Below are 14860 nucleotides of genomic sequence, written 5' to 3' on the forward strand. Positions count from 1 at the left end.
AAAACCTTAGTGACTGTGTTTATTTATGATGCAATTATGTTTTGTACATAATTCTACATTTCTAAGTTCCACATTCATGGTAAAGAGACCACACTATGATAGTTGCATAAGGTGGATTGAAAAAATACTATTTATTTTATTTTTCCAGTGTAGACATTTGTAATAAAAAAATAAAGTGAGCTCTGTGTAATTTGCAATTGTGTAGTAATTAAAATAAATATTTTTGAAAATGTGGAAAATATCCAAAATATTTAAATAAATGGTATTATTTATTATTTTACAGGGTGATTAATCACTCAATTAATATCTTTTAATCACTTAACAGTGCTACCCCAAAGTATACACCAAATCCTGAGGTTCTTACTCAAGCAAATTAACACTGACATAGTGACAAGAGACTTTTGTGAGGACTAGATTAAACCTAATTGAAAGACTGAAAAATGCCTCAGGAGCTGCCCATACTTATTATTGCTAAGGAGTTAATCTGTCAATGAGATTTTAAGTATAATCAGGCAGAATTATTATACCTATGGTCTAGATGAGGGGTAGAGAATAAGCCACCTGCTGGCTGGATGCATTTTTCTAAGGTTAGTCCCTGGTGGACCACCAGATGCCTCATTCACCTGCATATCCACAGATATAGCTGCTTGTAGCTCCTGTTGACCACGGTTCACTATTCTAGCCAGGGGGAGCTGCAGGAAGCAGTGGCCTGGTCTGTGGTTTTCCCATAACAGGTTAATTATCACACTGTCTATATTAGGTAAAAAAGTGGGTATTTTCAGACTCCAAGACAAGTTTTAGGCAAGCTTTGCTCTATCAGTGCTCATGCTGTAAACTTGTCTATGTGTGAACTTCAGCCACTGCAACATTCAATTGATTAATATATTAATTAGTATATATGCTCTGGCACCTGGGAGCCCCAGTCACGGACCTCCACTGTGCTAGGTGCTATACAAACACAGACTAAAAAGATGGTCGCTACCTTAAAGAGCTTCAATCCTTTCCTGAGGAAACATTAAAAATAATAATTAAGGAAATGTAATGATAAAAAACTATGGCCAAAATTTTCAAACATGGTGTGACGTAGTATGGGTACCTTGCTGGTTGCTAGGCTTGGGTTGTGAGTGATCTCCACTGGTTGCTGTCTGCAGCACGGCTCAGCAGGAAAGGGGATGAGTCATTATGCAAGGGGGCTAAGAACCTGTCTGACCAGTCATCTCCCAGGGAGCGGAACAATGGGAAGAAGGGGAGTGGAGCCCTGGTTGGGGGCAGGGCTGGAAGTGAGGGAGTTATTTTTCTGGCTGGTATCATGGAGGAAGCAGCCTAGGCAATGGGCTGGGATTTAGGGGCCCAGGCTCCCCCATCTCAAGGGGGGCTGAGGCATCTAGGCCTGCCCTGTAACCAGATTATATCTGTGCTGTATCCTGGAGAAGCAATATACTCCCTCTATTCTACTGGCTGGTGCAGTCTGTCCGTGCCATCACGGGGGTGCAGGAGACAGGAAAACCCCAACGCGCCATCACACATGGACACCTAATATCAGATGTCTACATGCATATTTGAATGCATACATAAAAGTGACTGGAGTTTTAGAGATGCCAAGGACTTAGTCTGACTTTCCTTGGCTTTGAGCGTTTAAATCAGAGTATATACATGGGCTCTAATAGGAACACTATCTAAACTGAAAATATGGAATGAAATTCAAACTCTAATCTTAAATCATGTCTTACGTTTTTCCTCCACACACAGAAGATGAGCATTAAAGCTGTATTTTCAGCCTCAGGCCTGAATTCTCTCATTTTTGCAAATCTTAATTCTACACTCATTACCCCTACACAGTAGTTTGATGACATCACACTTTTATTCATCATAGCTAATTCTCTGAGTGTGTATGTTTGCGCATAGGGAGAGACAGGATGAACCCTGAGTGCCAAAAAAAAAAAAAAAAAAATCAGCTGAACACTGCACTCCTACACAGGGTTTGGCATACTAAAATCACAGGCTTTTCACAACCCTCAGTTATATTATTCATGCAGAATGCACTCAGCTTTCTATTGTTCCTGCATTCATTGTTTATAAATGAGTCTTTTGCTTCATCTGGGGATGGAAGTTACTTTAAGTTTCCCCCGGTAAAAGTACTTCTATGATGAGCTATAATGCTATTGCTCAGTAACTTAAAGAAGTTTCTGGATGTGCTTGCGCTTCTAGAAATAAGAAAATGTTCTTTTCTTATTGAAATGAGAAGAAAAATTCAAGATGGTTGTTTTGTTTTGGTAAATCAGATAGACTGGTTTCTAATTGTTTCTTTCAGATACTGAATCTTGGAGAAACAAGTAAATGCTTCATTGCTTTCTTCACTATTACGGTATCTATAGAAGGGATTTCTTTACAGATATGAATTCTCTTGCTTTTATACATTGCCTATACAGTCGAGACACTGAAACAGAAAAAAAACAATGAGACAGTGAGACAAGGGCTTCAAGTGTTTTATATTTTCTGTAAACATTATCCTTCATGTTGGGACATGAAATGTACTAGAAAATGGTGGCCCCTTCTATTAAGGTGAATACAGTTGCCAGTAAGAACATAACCCCTTTTGTATAACAATATTGTGAATTTCATGTTTTTACTTGTTCAACAGTTCATGATGTATTATTAATCCTGGCAGTTGTGCAAGATCCTGATGCATTACATAGCTTAGAGTTTTTTCAATCTAATCTTAGTTGTTAAACAATGGACTGAATTGCAAAAAAGAAAAGAATACGTTAATCACATGGCAACTTAATCACTTTGGGTTTCAGAGGATACCCCACTATCTAGGGTCTAATAACACAGAATTTTAAAAGAGGAGTAAATCTCAGTCTTGTTCATCCGTTGTATTGTACACTCTCTATTTTTCATGTAGAATGGATTACTTTTATGCTACTGACTTGGCTGGGATATGGTGACAAGAGACAAACTACCACCTGACCCATCAAAGACAAAAAAACTGGAGTCAAATGCATGCATCATTTAATCTGAAAAGAAAGTTCGGTATTTAAATTTTGGATTCAAGGAATGTAAGGATTTGCAAGTGATTGGGAATACAGTTACAATTAAACAAATATTAAGGAAAGAAGAAAAAACAATTCCATGGCTTTCATAAACAATTTATTATCCTCTTATGACCAGCAATGGACTTCATGAAATGGGTTTTGAATATTAGCTTGACTTGTTTTTCAAAAATTACATTTAACAAAAACTTCTCCAAGACCAATATCCTCAGTATTACTTACAAAAATGCCACTCTGGGTTTCCTGGGTTCTGCCTTAATTTGATAGTTCTTTTCCTCCCCCATCCAAATAAGGCCAGAGTCAGATTTCTGTTATACCACTGCAAATCCAAACTCTTCACTAAAGTCAACTGAGCTGCTCTAAATTTCTGTCCAGATGAGATGAAAATCTGACTTCAGTTTTTGAGTTAACTGAATAGTGTTAGATTTTTTTTAAAAAGTAAACGCATTCCCCCATCAACTTTGAAACAGAAGCAAATCTTACAAGTAAATTTCTTCTAGGGTTGCCAGATGGTTTCAACAAAAATACCAGACACACTTGAAATTGCATCACAATCTACATTATATCTTATTTAGAAAATACCGGACATTTATATTTTCTCAATTTGTTTCACGAACAGAAAGCTCAAATACTGGACTGTCCAGTTCAAATACTGGACTGTCCAGTTCAAAGCTGGACACCTGGCAACTCTAATTTCTTCCCCTCTTACTCATGTTGTACCTCAATATTTGATTAGTCACACTGAAATCAGTGTAGCTACTACTCAGAGAGTTGAATATTGAATACAAATAGGTAAAATCTACTCCATAATTAGCAGAAGGGACTTACCTGAAAAGTAGCAAGAATGATAGATTATCCAAAAAGTGGTCAGTAAAGGACTGCTTTATACTGGTTTTAGAACGCCAGTTATTTCTTGATGTATTTAGATTTGTGATATTAATGATATGGTTCTGATTATGAAGAAAATACTTCAAATGTTCCTGTAAGTTTTAGCACTATGAAGAATAAATTATAATAACCCATTTAGGAGTTGGGAGAAAATAATCAACAAACCTAGAAACTGGTCTGTGTCCTATACATGAGTTATTAAACAAGAGGAAAGTGTGAGAATTGGGGGAAGGTGAATTGCAAGAAGCAAACTTTCATTTATTTTAAATCTTGTGTGTCTCTTCAAAACAGTGGTATCTGCATCTATTTCTAAGAACAAGCAAAGTCACTGTGTAGTTAGCATAGTAAAATGCCTTTTTCATCAACTAAGGCAACAGATTCAAATGAACCAATCAGGAATTTAGTGAGCCATCAGTATTAGAAAGCTAGTCTGAATATTCCAGTTGAGTCACCACAGAGGGGAGGGAGGGGGGAGAAACGGGGGAAATAAATTACTGTGTGCAACTCCATCTGCAAACTGCTTCTCCCACACTGGTATGTAATAAAATGTGTTGCTAAGATACAAGCTGCTAAAGAAGTTCATTAAAGGACACTTTAAACAAAGCTGCCAGACTCTTTTCCCTTTAAAGACTGCTTATTTGGTTCTGTCCCTTGTATTTATAATTAGATCCTCTATATGAAGAGATTGTACTCCATCCAAGCCTACTCAGCAAAGAATGTTAACAAAATAACGTAAATAAGACACTGACTTAGAATGTATATATTTCTGGGCTGCAGGGATGTTTACAGAAACATAATTTAGGTCCCACTTTTATTGTTTAATGAGAAATAAACCTTTGAACAGTAGCTTCTCCATTAGCTGGAAAGCATAAGTGACAATTTCTATAATGCCATTTTACTTTCCCATCCCTCTGACCTAACTTTTAGAATGGATAAGAATACTTTAGGGGAAAAAAGAGACTGGGTCTTTGTTGTTAAGTTTGGAATCTGGGAGGCATTGGTCTCTTAACTTACCTTTCACGTGCAAAACAATATTATGCTACATACACTGAAAAGAGGCCAAGATTATTTATGCCTTTCCACTGGCAATTTGTCCAGTTTTTCATCTATATGTTGGTTCCTAGACATATGTTAACAATTTCCAGAAGTTCCTTGATCTTAATGCATTAAGGATACCAATAAGTCTATTTTGTGACATTTTCTTTCAGGCAAAGATATGTTATCAGGGAGGCCTTTATCTGACCTTCCACAGAATTCTTCTCTTCTCTGTAGTAACATCTTGATAGTGGGAATTTTTGTTGTCGTGGTGATGGGGGAGGAGAGGGTGAAGAGGCAGCAAAACATTTTTTGCATTCACTTCACTGTTCTGAAAAAAATTTATTTTAAGAAAGAAGTCTAGCACTTATCTGTGGTGTATTTAATAACACATGAAATGCATAAATCATAGAGCAGAGTTAGTATCACTGATTATAGGAAATGCTACTTGTCACTTTGTAACCTGCATCTCATATTAAATTCTGTATCACCGCCACCAGTATGTATATATTTTTAATTACATTTTCAAGCTCATTTACATGCGCATATTGGCTTTCTGCCTGAATGATATCAAAAAGACCTTGTGTGCATGCACACACTTGAATCCATACATTTCTGAGACAGAAATCTTTTCTCTTTTTCACATTTAAGAAAAGCTTCAATTCACCAATAAATCTTTAGGCAATCCTAGCTGATGCAAAGAACTTCAGAAAATGGAGTATTACAGATAATGCAGGTTAATCTGTGTTGCAAGTGAAAGGTTTCAGTTTTCTCACTTGACTCATATTAATCAAAATTATAGATATATATAAACTTTCTATAATCTTTTTAAGATCTATTATTAATATCTGAGTTAGCTCAAAAAGTCTCTTCCCTTCCTCTTTTTCTCCCTAGATGCAAGATAATCTACCTCACAAAGAAAAGACAACATTAGAAAGAGAAATAGTTCTGAAAGAAAACTCTTTTATATACTATACAGATTTGACTTTTTTTCAAGCACAGTGACATGCTTTTGTTGATTACAAGTAAGAAATCAGACAGATTTTCAGGCAAGCACTCTTCCTGCCATAGCTTGTACACATTGTCTCTTAGGACTACATCCCAACTTTAAATATGAACACCTTTTCCCCAAAACACAGATCAACTCTGCAGATAATTTCTTGAGAGTTCTTAGACAAAATGCTACACTAGAGTTACTTCTTGTGTAGATCTGATTATAGCCACATTCAGGGCTAGTTTGGTGTTTTGCTTTCCGGCACCAAAATACAACCATTTCTATCCTAAACTTGGGCCCCACGTTTACTATTCTGTGGTTTAAAAAAAAAGCTGCTTCATATTTTTCCTTTTTCTTTGTATATTAAACAGGCTGCTTGTGCTGAGCAAAAAAAAAAAAAAGTACCGATTAGATTTCAATAGATGCTTACTATTGGCAGTCGGAGGTTGTAGCTAGAACTAAGCCGCATCAGCAATTTTATATGACACTCTGGAAATTGCTACTACATAACAATAAGTAGCTGATTCAAAAAAAAAATGAGAAAGAGCGCACTTAAGGAGGTACATTTTATCTTGAGAAGAGCATTTTCAAACAATAAGGTGGTACCACCTTAAATAAAAGAGAAATCCTCAAATATGATATATGTAAGGGAAATGTACATAGGGTGATTTAACAAGGGGAGGTGAAAAGGCAGACCAAATATGATTCTGTCAGGCTAAAATAACTGTTTTTACTTTGATGGCAGAAAGACAAATTTGCATTTCAATTAATCCAATTCTTTTTTGTTCTTCTTTGTTCTTATCTTAACTTGCAGCACTTTTTTTTTATACTTTGCCAATCTCAGTAGACAACACATGTACAAATTGCCCCCTTTTGACATCTTGGTCACACATATACCACTTACCATGGCCTTGTCTTATGGATTTCCAAATTTCTACTCTTTAACTCTATTGATTATAAATTGTTTTGATGCCTCAGATTTTGGTTTTTTTGGAGGAAACTATATCATTTTATAATCAGAATAATTTTATCTTTACCATAAATAGGAAAAGTATTGAGGAAAAAGTCAAACGTAGCTATTAATTTGCGTTTATATGCCTTTGTAGTTTTCAACTGAAAAAAAATAAATCTAGAATGAGAAGAGATATAATTTCCTCAATTTGAGCAAGTCTTTAGAATGATGCACTTTCCCACGGGAAATCTGATTTCATATTACCCTACAAAACCCTTTCTCCAGTCTCATACTACAGAGACATACCTAGGCCTTGTCTACACTACAGTGGAAAGTCAAATTAAATTATGCAACTCCAGCTACGTAAGTTATGTAGCTGGAGCTGACGTATCTTAAATTGCATTTCTGCGCCATTCACACAGTGGTTTGCTCCCATTGGCTTCCCATACTCCTCACAAAAGGAGTAGTACTGGATGCCAGTGGGACTTGCCCTCAGCGTTCGATTTACAGGTCTATACTAGATCCACTAAATCAAATGCCAGAAGATTGACCTTTGGGGCGTCAATCTGTCGGTAAGTATAGATGTGGCCCTAGAGCCGTATTCTACTGTCTCATTACAAGCAGAATTCCCTTTGAGTCAATAGGCCAGATCCTCACTGTGAATAAACTCGTAAAGCTCCATTCAAGCCACACTGATCTAGATGAGCTGAGGATCTGGCTCACTAGTGAAACTTCTGTGAAACGAGTTAAGAGAGGAGTATGGCATTTAAACTGTACATACACATGCAACACTTTTAACTCTGTGACACGGGGTACTTACAAAATACATTCCACACATACCATAAAACGTTTTTCTGATATGTTTGCTATCAAAGCATCAGATATTTAAGAACAAATATCTGCTTGCTGCAGTACAATTAGATATTTTACAACATGTAACAGGTAGCAAGTACCTCTAGTGTAAGACTAGAAGTGAAAAAAGGTATTTTTGCTATAAATCCTTTTTTTTCTGAATAGACAAAGGCATTATAAGAGAAAAAAATTGCTAAATCACAGGGCTAATCATCATAGCCAGCTCCTCTAATGAGGCATCATGGGATTACTGGAGTTATTATAAGAGTCATCTTATTGAAGAAATTCAAAGTTAATTGAAATCAATTGTACTGTTCTGACAGCAGGTGTTTTAAGAGGCTAAAATATCAAAGTGTACTCTTTAAAATGGTTAGAATGAATGTTACATTCACTTTCCAACCCTTAGCACTTCCAAACGATGTACTATACATGTATAGAATAGCATACAGTAAAAGAAAAATGTTAGAATAAAACCACATTTCACCTGCCAATCAGACTGCCACCAAACAAATGTTGATCAAAATCCCCTTCAGCACTATGTTTACATTCAGGGTTGGCAATTTCAGTGTTTTTTTATAAGGGCAGATCAAACACAAAGCAGAAAGCCACTACTATATTTATCTGTGTGGTACTTCAAACTCTGTGAAAATGCTTTTTGCAGTCTCCTCCACCTCCACCCATATGGGCATCTAATCTCATGTAACTTTATTGAAAGCATAAAGAAGAATGCTAACATTGCCATTATATAAACTACATTCCTAAGTTTCCTCTCCAAGGAGCTGGTGGTAAATTTGTCTCCATTTTGTCATTTTTACTTCGATAGCAAAGCAACCAATAAATTACTAGCTGATTGTAGCAAAAAAATCAGGACCTATAGCTTTCTAAATTACCAGCCCAGAACTAATCTTCACTTAGCTCCAATAATTTCACTTGATTCTCCATTTGTTCAGAACTCCTAGTGAAGTCAATAGAAGCTCTATGTTCAGAAGGACTGCAAAGTCAAGCCCACATTTAAACCCACTTCAAGATTCCTCGCCAATTTACAGACCGATGCAAGGCCCAGTCCAATGGTCTTCTGGGGTAGAGACTGTCTTTTCATTCTATTTTTAGAGCACCTAGCACAGTGGAGTGCTGGTCCATAACTGGGGCTCCTAAATGTTACTTCACTATAAATATTCTCTTTTTACTTCGGTGAGCACAGGATAGGGCCCTTAGATACAAATTCTGCTCTGAGGTTTATACGTAGATACTATTGCCACCAAAATAAATTACAGAGTTTTCTCTCGCTCTCTCTGTCTCTCTCAGTCTGTCTTTCTGTGGACAGAATTTGACCATGGTTCTACTTAATTTGGAAACCCCTTTCAGGTTTTATCTCTGTTTTCATTGACACTTGTAACCTCTATTTTATTTCAACAATTTTGAAAGTCCCCAACTATATGAAATACTGAGCTTTAGCAAATGTCAATCATTTCCCCTTTAACATGAGTAAACAATGCTGCCATTTTCAGACATAGCACAACTTGGATTTCACTACACCAAAAAACACCCCTCTGAAAGATAGACACAACAAACATAAAGCAGACATCCTAAATGAAAGAGTCTCCAACAAACCCCCTGTGCTTAAGAAGTGCACACTGATTTTACAAAGTCTAACACATCCCATGATGATACTTTGACGAGGTCACCAATGGCACAGTACAGTCAATGATTTAATTTCAGATATGTACTACAAAAAGACAAACCGGCAATAACCCCAGCTTAGGACAGCCTCTTTGAGACTAATGTTGATTTTCTATGTAGATAGTAAATTATGGTAAAGAAATGAGGCAGTGCACAAATGAATGACATATACATAATGTCTTTCAGGAAGACATATTTTTATTGCTGTGCTCCAGGAAAGATTGTTTGAATTCAGAGTTCATCACAGTTGAAAATCTGTCTACACATCCTTACTGTTAATTTTCAAGTCCTGGTTTACCACCCAGTGCTGTTGTCAGAAACTGTTTAACTTATGGCTTGGGGGTTTGTTTAGTTTTTAATCAGTTAAGTGTTATTATTAAGAAGTAACTTCCGAAAAACAGCTTACTGACTTCATAGCCATACAAAATGCACAAAAATATGTGTGTCAACGCATTTCAAATGTGCTTTTAAAGAACAAACCTGGTTCTTATGATTACTCTTTTTATTTACATATAAATGCTTATTGCTTGACAATTTAGATAAAAAAGCAGTACTGCTGCTCTGCATGTGATGTGGATTCAAGGTGTAAAACCACTGGACCAACTAATGGAGTCTTCACACATCATATCTTGTTAAAGAAGAGGTAACCCACTCTCAAATGGTATTACAATTCATCAAAATTATAGTGTATAGAATGTGTAGGTAGACTAACATAAGAAAGTCTAACTTTGCCTTTCTGAGCAAGAAGCAAATTTAAGTATTGATTTAAGTGATGCTAAAAACCCAAACAACATCTTTAATATTTCCCACCATTTTCAAATAAATATTATAAAGTACATTTAATTCCATATTCCTGTATGCTGGCAATGCAGGAGAAATTTTATTGTAAATTAAAGTATAATTTATTGCATAAGTCGGTTTTGCACATTTGATCTCATGCCCAAATGCTTGGATTTGTCTAAATACTTTATGTGCTTATTTTCAATTTTTGTAAGTACATGTTGCAATAAATTCCAATGGCTCAGAAGGGAAACTGGGGATTAGGACAGAGAAAGATACTACTCCCCACTATTATATTTTTAACAGATGTATTTAGTGTGAGCACCTATTCATTTTATTACCATCCACATGTGCATTTTAATTTAAATGTAATATTAATATATTTTGTATTCAGTGTATGCACAATAGAGGCAAGGATTGTTGTGTTCTAAATCAGTTGTGCCTAAACAAATCTACAACTGATTTAAAAATAAATTAAAACCCCACTGTTTTCAAAAGTATATACTGAAACAGCCACTTCTGCCCCTCCAAGCTGCATAAGTTTTATTTAAATGTATACTAGGAGTAGGAGGTTCTGTACTCATGCAAGGAAGAGACGGAACAATAACAGATCCATGATTGGTCAAACCAAACTAATTTTCAAGGTGCATCTATCATAACCTAAATACCTGATAATTCAGTATTGAACCTTTTCCTAAAGAGAAAAATACTAATCATACCAAAATCTGCAAAGTTATGTGAATTTTTTGTGACATAGTCAACAGCCGAGGCCTCCAAACTCATTTCACTTGTGACCTAAGAAAAATTCAAATCAGGCCTCCAGAAGTGGGCAGCATGGAGCAAGAGTATGCTACATCACCACCTAGCCCCTGTGTATAAGGCTCTAATATCAAAATAAGCAGAAAAGAGATAATACTGTCAACTTCTGTAGAAAAATACTGGTTTCAATCACTAGGCCAATATTTATTATTTGCTCATTTTTATTTTTAATTACTTTGCACTTTAGAGAGATTTTTAGAAAACAGGATAACTAGTAGAGTTAAAAATAACATGTAACCCTTGTTTCCTAGTTAGTTTGAGGTTCAAAGAAAATTGTGTAAGATTTACACCCAACTGCATCAGAATGTTCAAACTGTATTTCAGATGCCTCTCTGCCTTATCTAAATTCCAGTGTGTCACATAATAAATAGCTTCTCATTTACTATCATCATAAAAATTTAAACAGTCTAGTTGCTACAGTACAGAAAAAACAATCAAATGTATGTTCTAAATACCACTTAAAACCAATAAAACTATTTCCATATTGAAGAAAGAACACATAAAGATGCATTGTTGCAGTAAAGAATGTTACCTTGGTTTAAAAAAATACCAAAAAAACTCTATTCAGTGTAGTAGTATTAGAGTCAACAACTTGCTGTTCTGCACAGCATAAAAGGACTAACAGTCCTTAGCTATCATGTAGTGTCAGATTTGCTTTAAAAAAGAAAGTATCTGATTTGATTCTATACAGTGATTAAACATCTTTGTGCTCTGCTGAGTAGGGTATTCTATCCCCTCCCCCTCAAAAAATGGCATCAAAGCAATCAAAATGGTAATGTTCAGCATGAATGGGGCCCCATCCCCCACCTTCAAACTCTGCAGACTTTTCTCCATGTTAGGAAGAAACCAACACCCCTTCCTCACAAAATGGAAGCTTCCACTACCAAATTGAGAGTGCTGACAAATTCTGATTACAATAAACTGGGCGGAAAAGGGTTGCATATAATCACCACCATCTATGCATGCATTCTATGAGCACGAATTAAATATGCACGGATCACTTTTCAACTTTAACCACAACTCCACGCGCATACAAAAATAATTCCCTCTCTTCCCCCCAGGAATATTACAAATCCTGAGGTTTCTTTCATAGGGTGGAAGATTCTTGTTTTGTGATTGAGAGGGAAAAAACAAAGGCGCTGTTCCAAGTTTTGGTGCTGAAAGAGCTGCTGCATTCCGAAGGAATCGCGATCGATTCAGCCAAGGGAAAAGAAGAGGGGTGATGGAGCACGATGTAGTGCCAAAGGGGCTTTTGGAAATCTGCAGGGTCTTGTGGGGTGGGGAAAGTCGTGAAGAAGGAGGGGGTAGGGAACGGTGAAAGTTCTTTGCTATGGGGACTCAATCCGGCAGATCATGGACTCGCTTTCCAAGCTGCTGCTGTCGCTGCTTGATTTGAGCATTAGAAGTACTGAAAGTGGAAGGGGAGGAGGGAAGGGGGGGTGGATAGTTGAGCGTGTGTGTGAGTGTGTGTGTGTGTGTGTGTGAGAGAGAGAGTGCGTGTGCAGCGTTTGCAAAGCGCAGGGGAAACATGGGGCTACTGAGCGTTCAATGGCATCTGATCATGGTGCTGAAACCTAACAATCACAGCTCCTCGCCATCAGCTGATCTAACACAAACTCACAATAGAGAACTTTCTTTCATCCTAAAAGAGGATTAGGGACTCGGGGGGTGTCAAACATTGCACGATGCACAGGGGTCATTTGAAAAGAAAAACAAAAAATAAAAGTTTTTTGAGAGGAGAGGAGAGGAAGGATTCTATTTTGTTTTGTTTCCTCTCCTCAGATTTTCCTATGACAGGAACAGGTTATTTTTAAAAAAGTGAAAGTGCCTAAGTGAACTCGAATCCAAAGCTAACACGTCAGACCAGAGCAAGGGAAGATAAAGACAAGTGCAAAAAAAGTGATCAATACAAATCAGTTTTGCAATTGACACCAGAAATGGCTCCTATCTGGGCTCCAGTCTGCTTGTTCCCAACTCTTGCTCAGCACATTGCATGGAAGTGCACAAAGTAGCCCAAGATAGGAGAATTTTCCATATTCCTAAAACATGTCGACCAACTCAAAATGGACGCCTCATTTTTTTATTTTTTTATTTTTTTACGTTTTAACTACAGCTTATCTTCTTACCATTATTATAACCCCCACCCCAGTCAAGGGATCTAAGAAACGGATCTCATTTTGAAAACATGCATTTTCCTCACTTTACACTTAGTAAAATGGATGTTTTATTCTCTGCTCTCGGGTATTTTTCAGCTAATGCAGCCACTTTTAGAGTGTTTAGAAAGTGCATTGGGGGAAAAAACAGAATTGAATCGATCTATTCCTTACTTGTTTTTCATTAAGAGCTGCTATTCTTGATTGCCTTTCATGGATTTGTTTCTTAAGATCACCGTTCTGCAAAAATGGCAATAAAATGCATATTAAAGGCAGAGTGTAAACTAACCTCTGTCATGAATAAACTTGAGATTAGACATTGTTCAAAGGCAAGACCGTTTCATCAACGCCGTACAAAAGCATGCACACACACATAAACATCCTCTTTAGTCGGAAAGCTTAGTGAAGACTACAAAATGAGATCTCTTACTGATAAAGTTTCTCATCCTGCTGTCCCGGCACAACTGCGCTTATTACAGCAGGGATAAAATACTGAAGAAGAGGGAAAAAAACGATCTGCATTTACCTGTGGATCTTGCTTCATCTGTGCAACTAGTTTCTATAAAAAAAATCACCCCAAAAAGGAGGAATTAGAAACTGTTTCAAGTTTAATGGATTTTCTTTAAAAAAAAAATGTGCGTGAGTGTGTGTGGAAGAGGGAGGGAGGGGGTAAGGAACAAAGAGGCAAGTAAACACTGCGAGTCAGTTTCAAGCAAAGCTCATAAATATTCAAGTCTCGTCCTAATCTCTCCAACACACACAAGCACCAACCGCAATGTTAACTCCGATTCTCCACAACACACACACTCTCACACACAACTCGGCCGAACAGGCTCCCAAACTACTTTTGCAAAGTGCTCGATATTCCAAGGGGGAGCCGGGGCAGCGGGGGGGGGGGGGGGGCTCCCCAGGCTCGGCTCCAGCCTCCCCCCCCCTTCACTCTCACTGCCCCCTCCCCCTCTCCCCTGATCGATAGACCCTGCGACAAGAAGCTAAGGCTCTCGGCTCAGCAGGCGAGGCTGGCTCCCTGCGGGCCCCCCGGTCCCCCCCGCTCGCGCACCCCGGGGCCGGCCGCGTTACCTGGTGGCACTGGATCTCCACTTTTAACGCCTCTTGCAAGCTCTGCAGCTCCATCCCTGCAACTTGCCAGGCACTTTGCTGCCACTTTCGGAGCCCGGCGAAGTTTCTTTTGTTTTTGTTCCGTTGGCTTTCGGGGGAAAGGGGAGCCCAAGGGGGGGCTATTTTGTCCCAGCCACAAAGCGACACCCCCCCTCCAGGCGAGCCCACCCCGCGCAGAGCAATTAAATGCAAAAGCCACAACAACAAGCGAAAGAAACAACTCCTCAGCCTGCACAGCAAGTTCTTTGCCTCTTTGCTAGGGACACAGACTCATCACTCACTTTCCGCCAAACTAGGGGGGGGGACTCCGCCCCGGCCCCCCCCGCCAGCGCCGTGCCCCGGCCCCCCCCCACGGCGGCTCCCCGCTCCGCCCAGGAGCCGCGTAACCGCCTCCCGCGGCCCGCCCGCCCCTCCGGAGGGGCCGAGGGGGACTTAAAACGGCAGGGGACTATATTCTCTCAGAGTGCGCGCCTTGATTTCACTTTGCCTCAGGAAAAGTTGTGCCTCGGCTGTCAATGCTAATTCGGAGGTGCCC

The 14860-nt window shown here is 38.3% G+C and overlaps 1 protein-coding gene across 6 annotated transcripts in view; it reads right to left on the reverse strand.

The window, feature by feature from the left end:
* PHF21B (PHD finger protein 21B) overlaps window positions 1-14826 on the reverse strand; it is a 231064-nt gene extending 216238 nt beyond the window's left edge. The window contains exons 1-3 of one of the 6 annotated variants that reach the window (XR_012896208.1): window positions 14287-14820; window positions 13733-13765; window positions 13381-13446 (exon numbers count right to left, since the gene is read on the reverse strand). Coding sequence is in view for 5 of the 6 variants with exons in the window: in XM_075899836.1 (XP_075755951.1) it covers window positions 13381-13446; window positions 13733-13765; window positions 14287-14340 (153 nt within the window). In the remaining variant the exon portion in view is untranslated. Of the gene's footprint in view, window positions 1-13380; window positions 13447-13732; window positions 13766-14286 lie in introns of all 6 variants that reach the window. The other 5 variants (XM_075899836.1, XM_075899813.1, XM_075899842.1 and 2 more) reach the window with 5 other exon arrangements.
* Between the last annotated feature and the right edge of the window lie 34 nt (window positions 14827-14860).

Source organism: Pelodiscus sinensis, chromosome 1 (assembly GCF_049634645.1).
Source record: "Pelodiscus sinensis isolate JC-2024 chromosome 1, ASM4963464v1, whole genome shotgun sequence".
Lineage (NCBI taxonomy): Eukaryota > Metazoa > Chordata > Testudines > Trionychidae > Pelodiscus > Pelodiscus sinensis.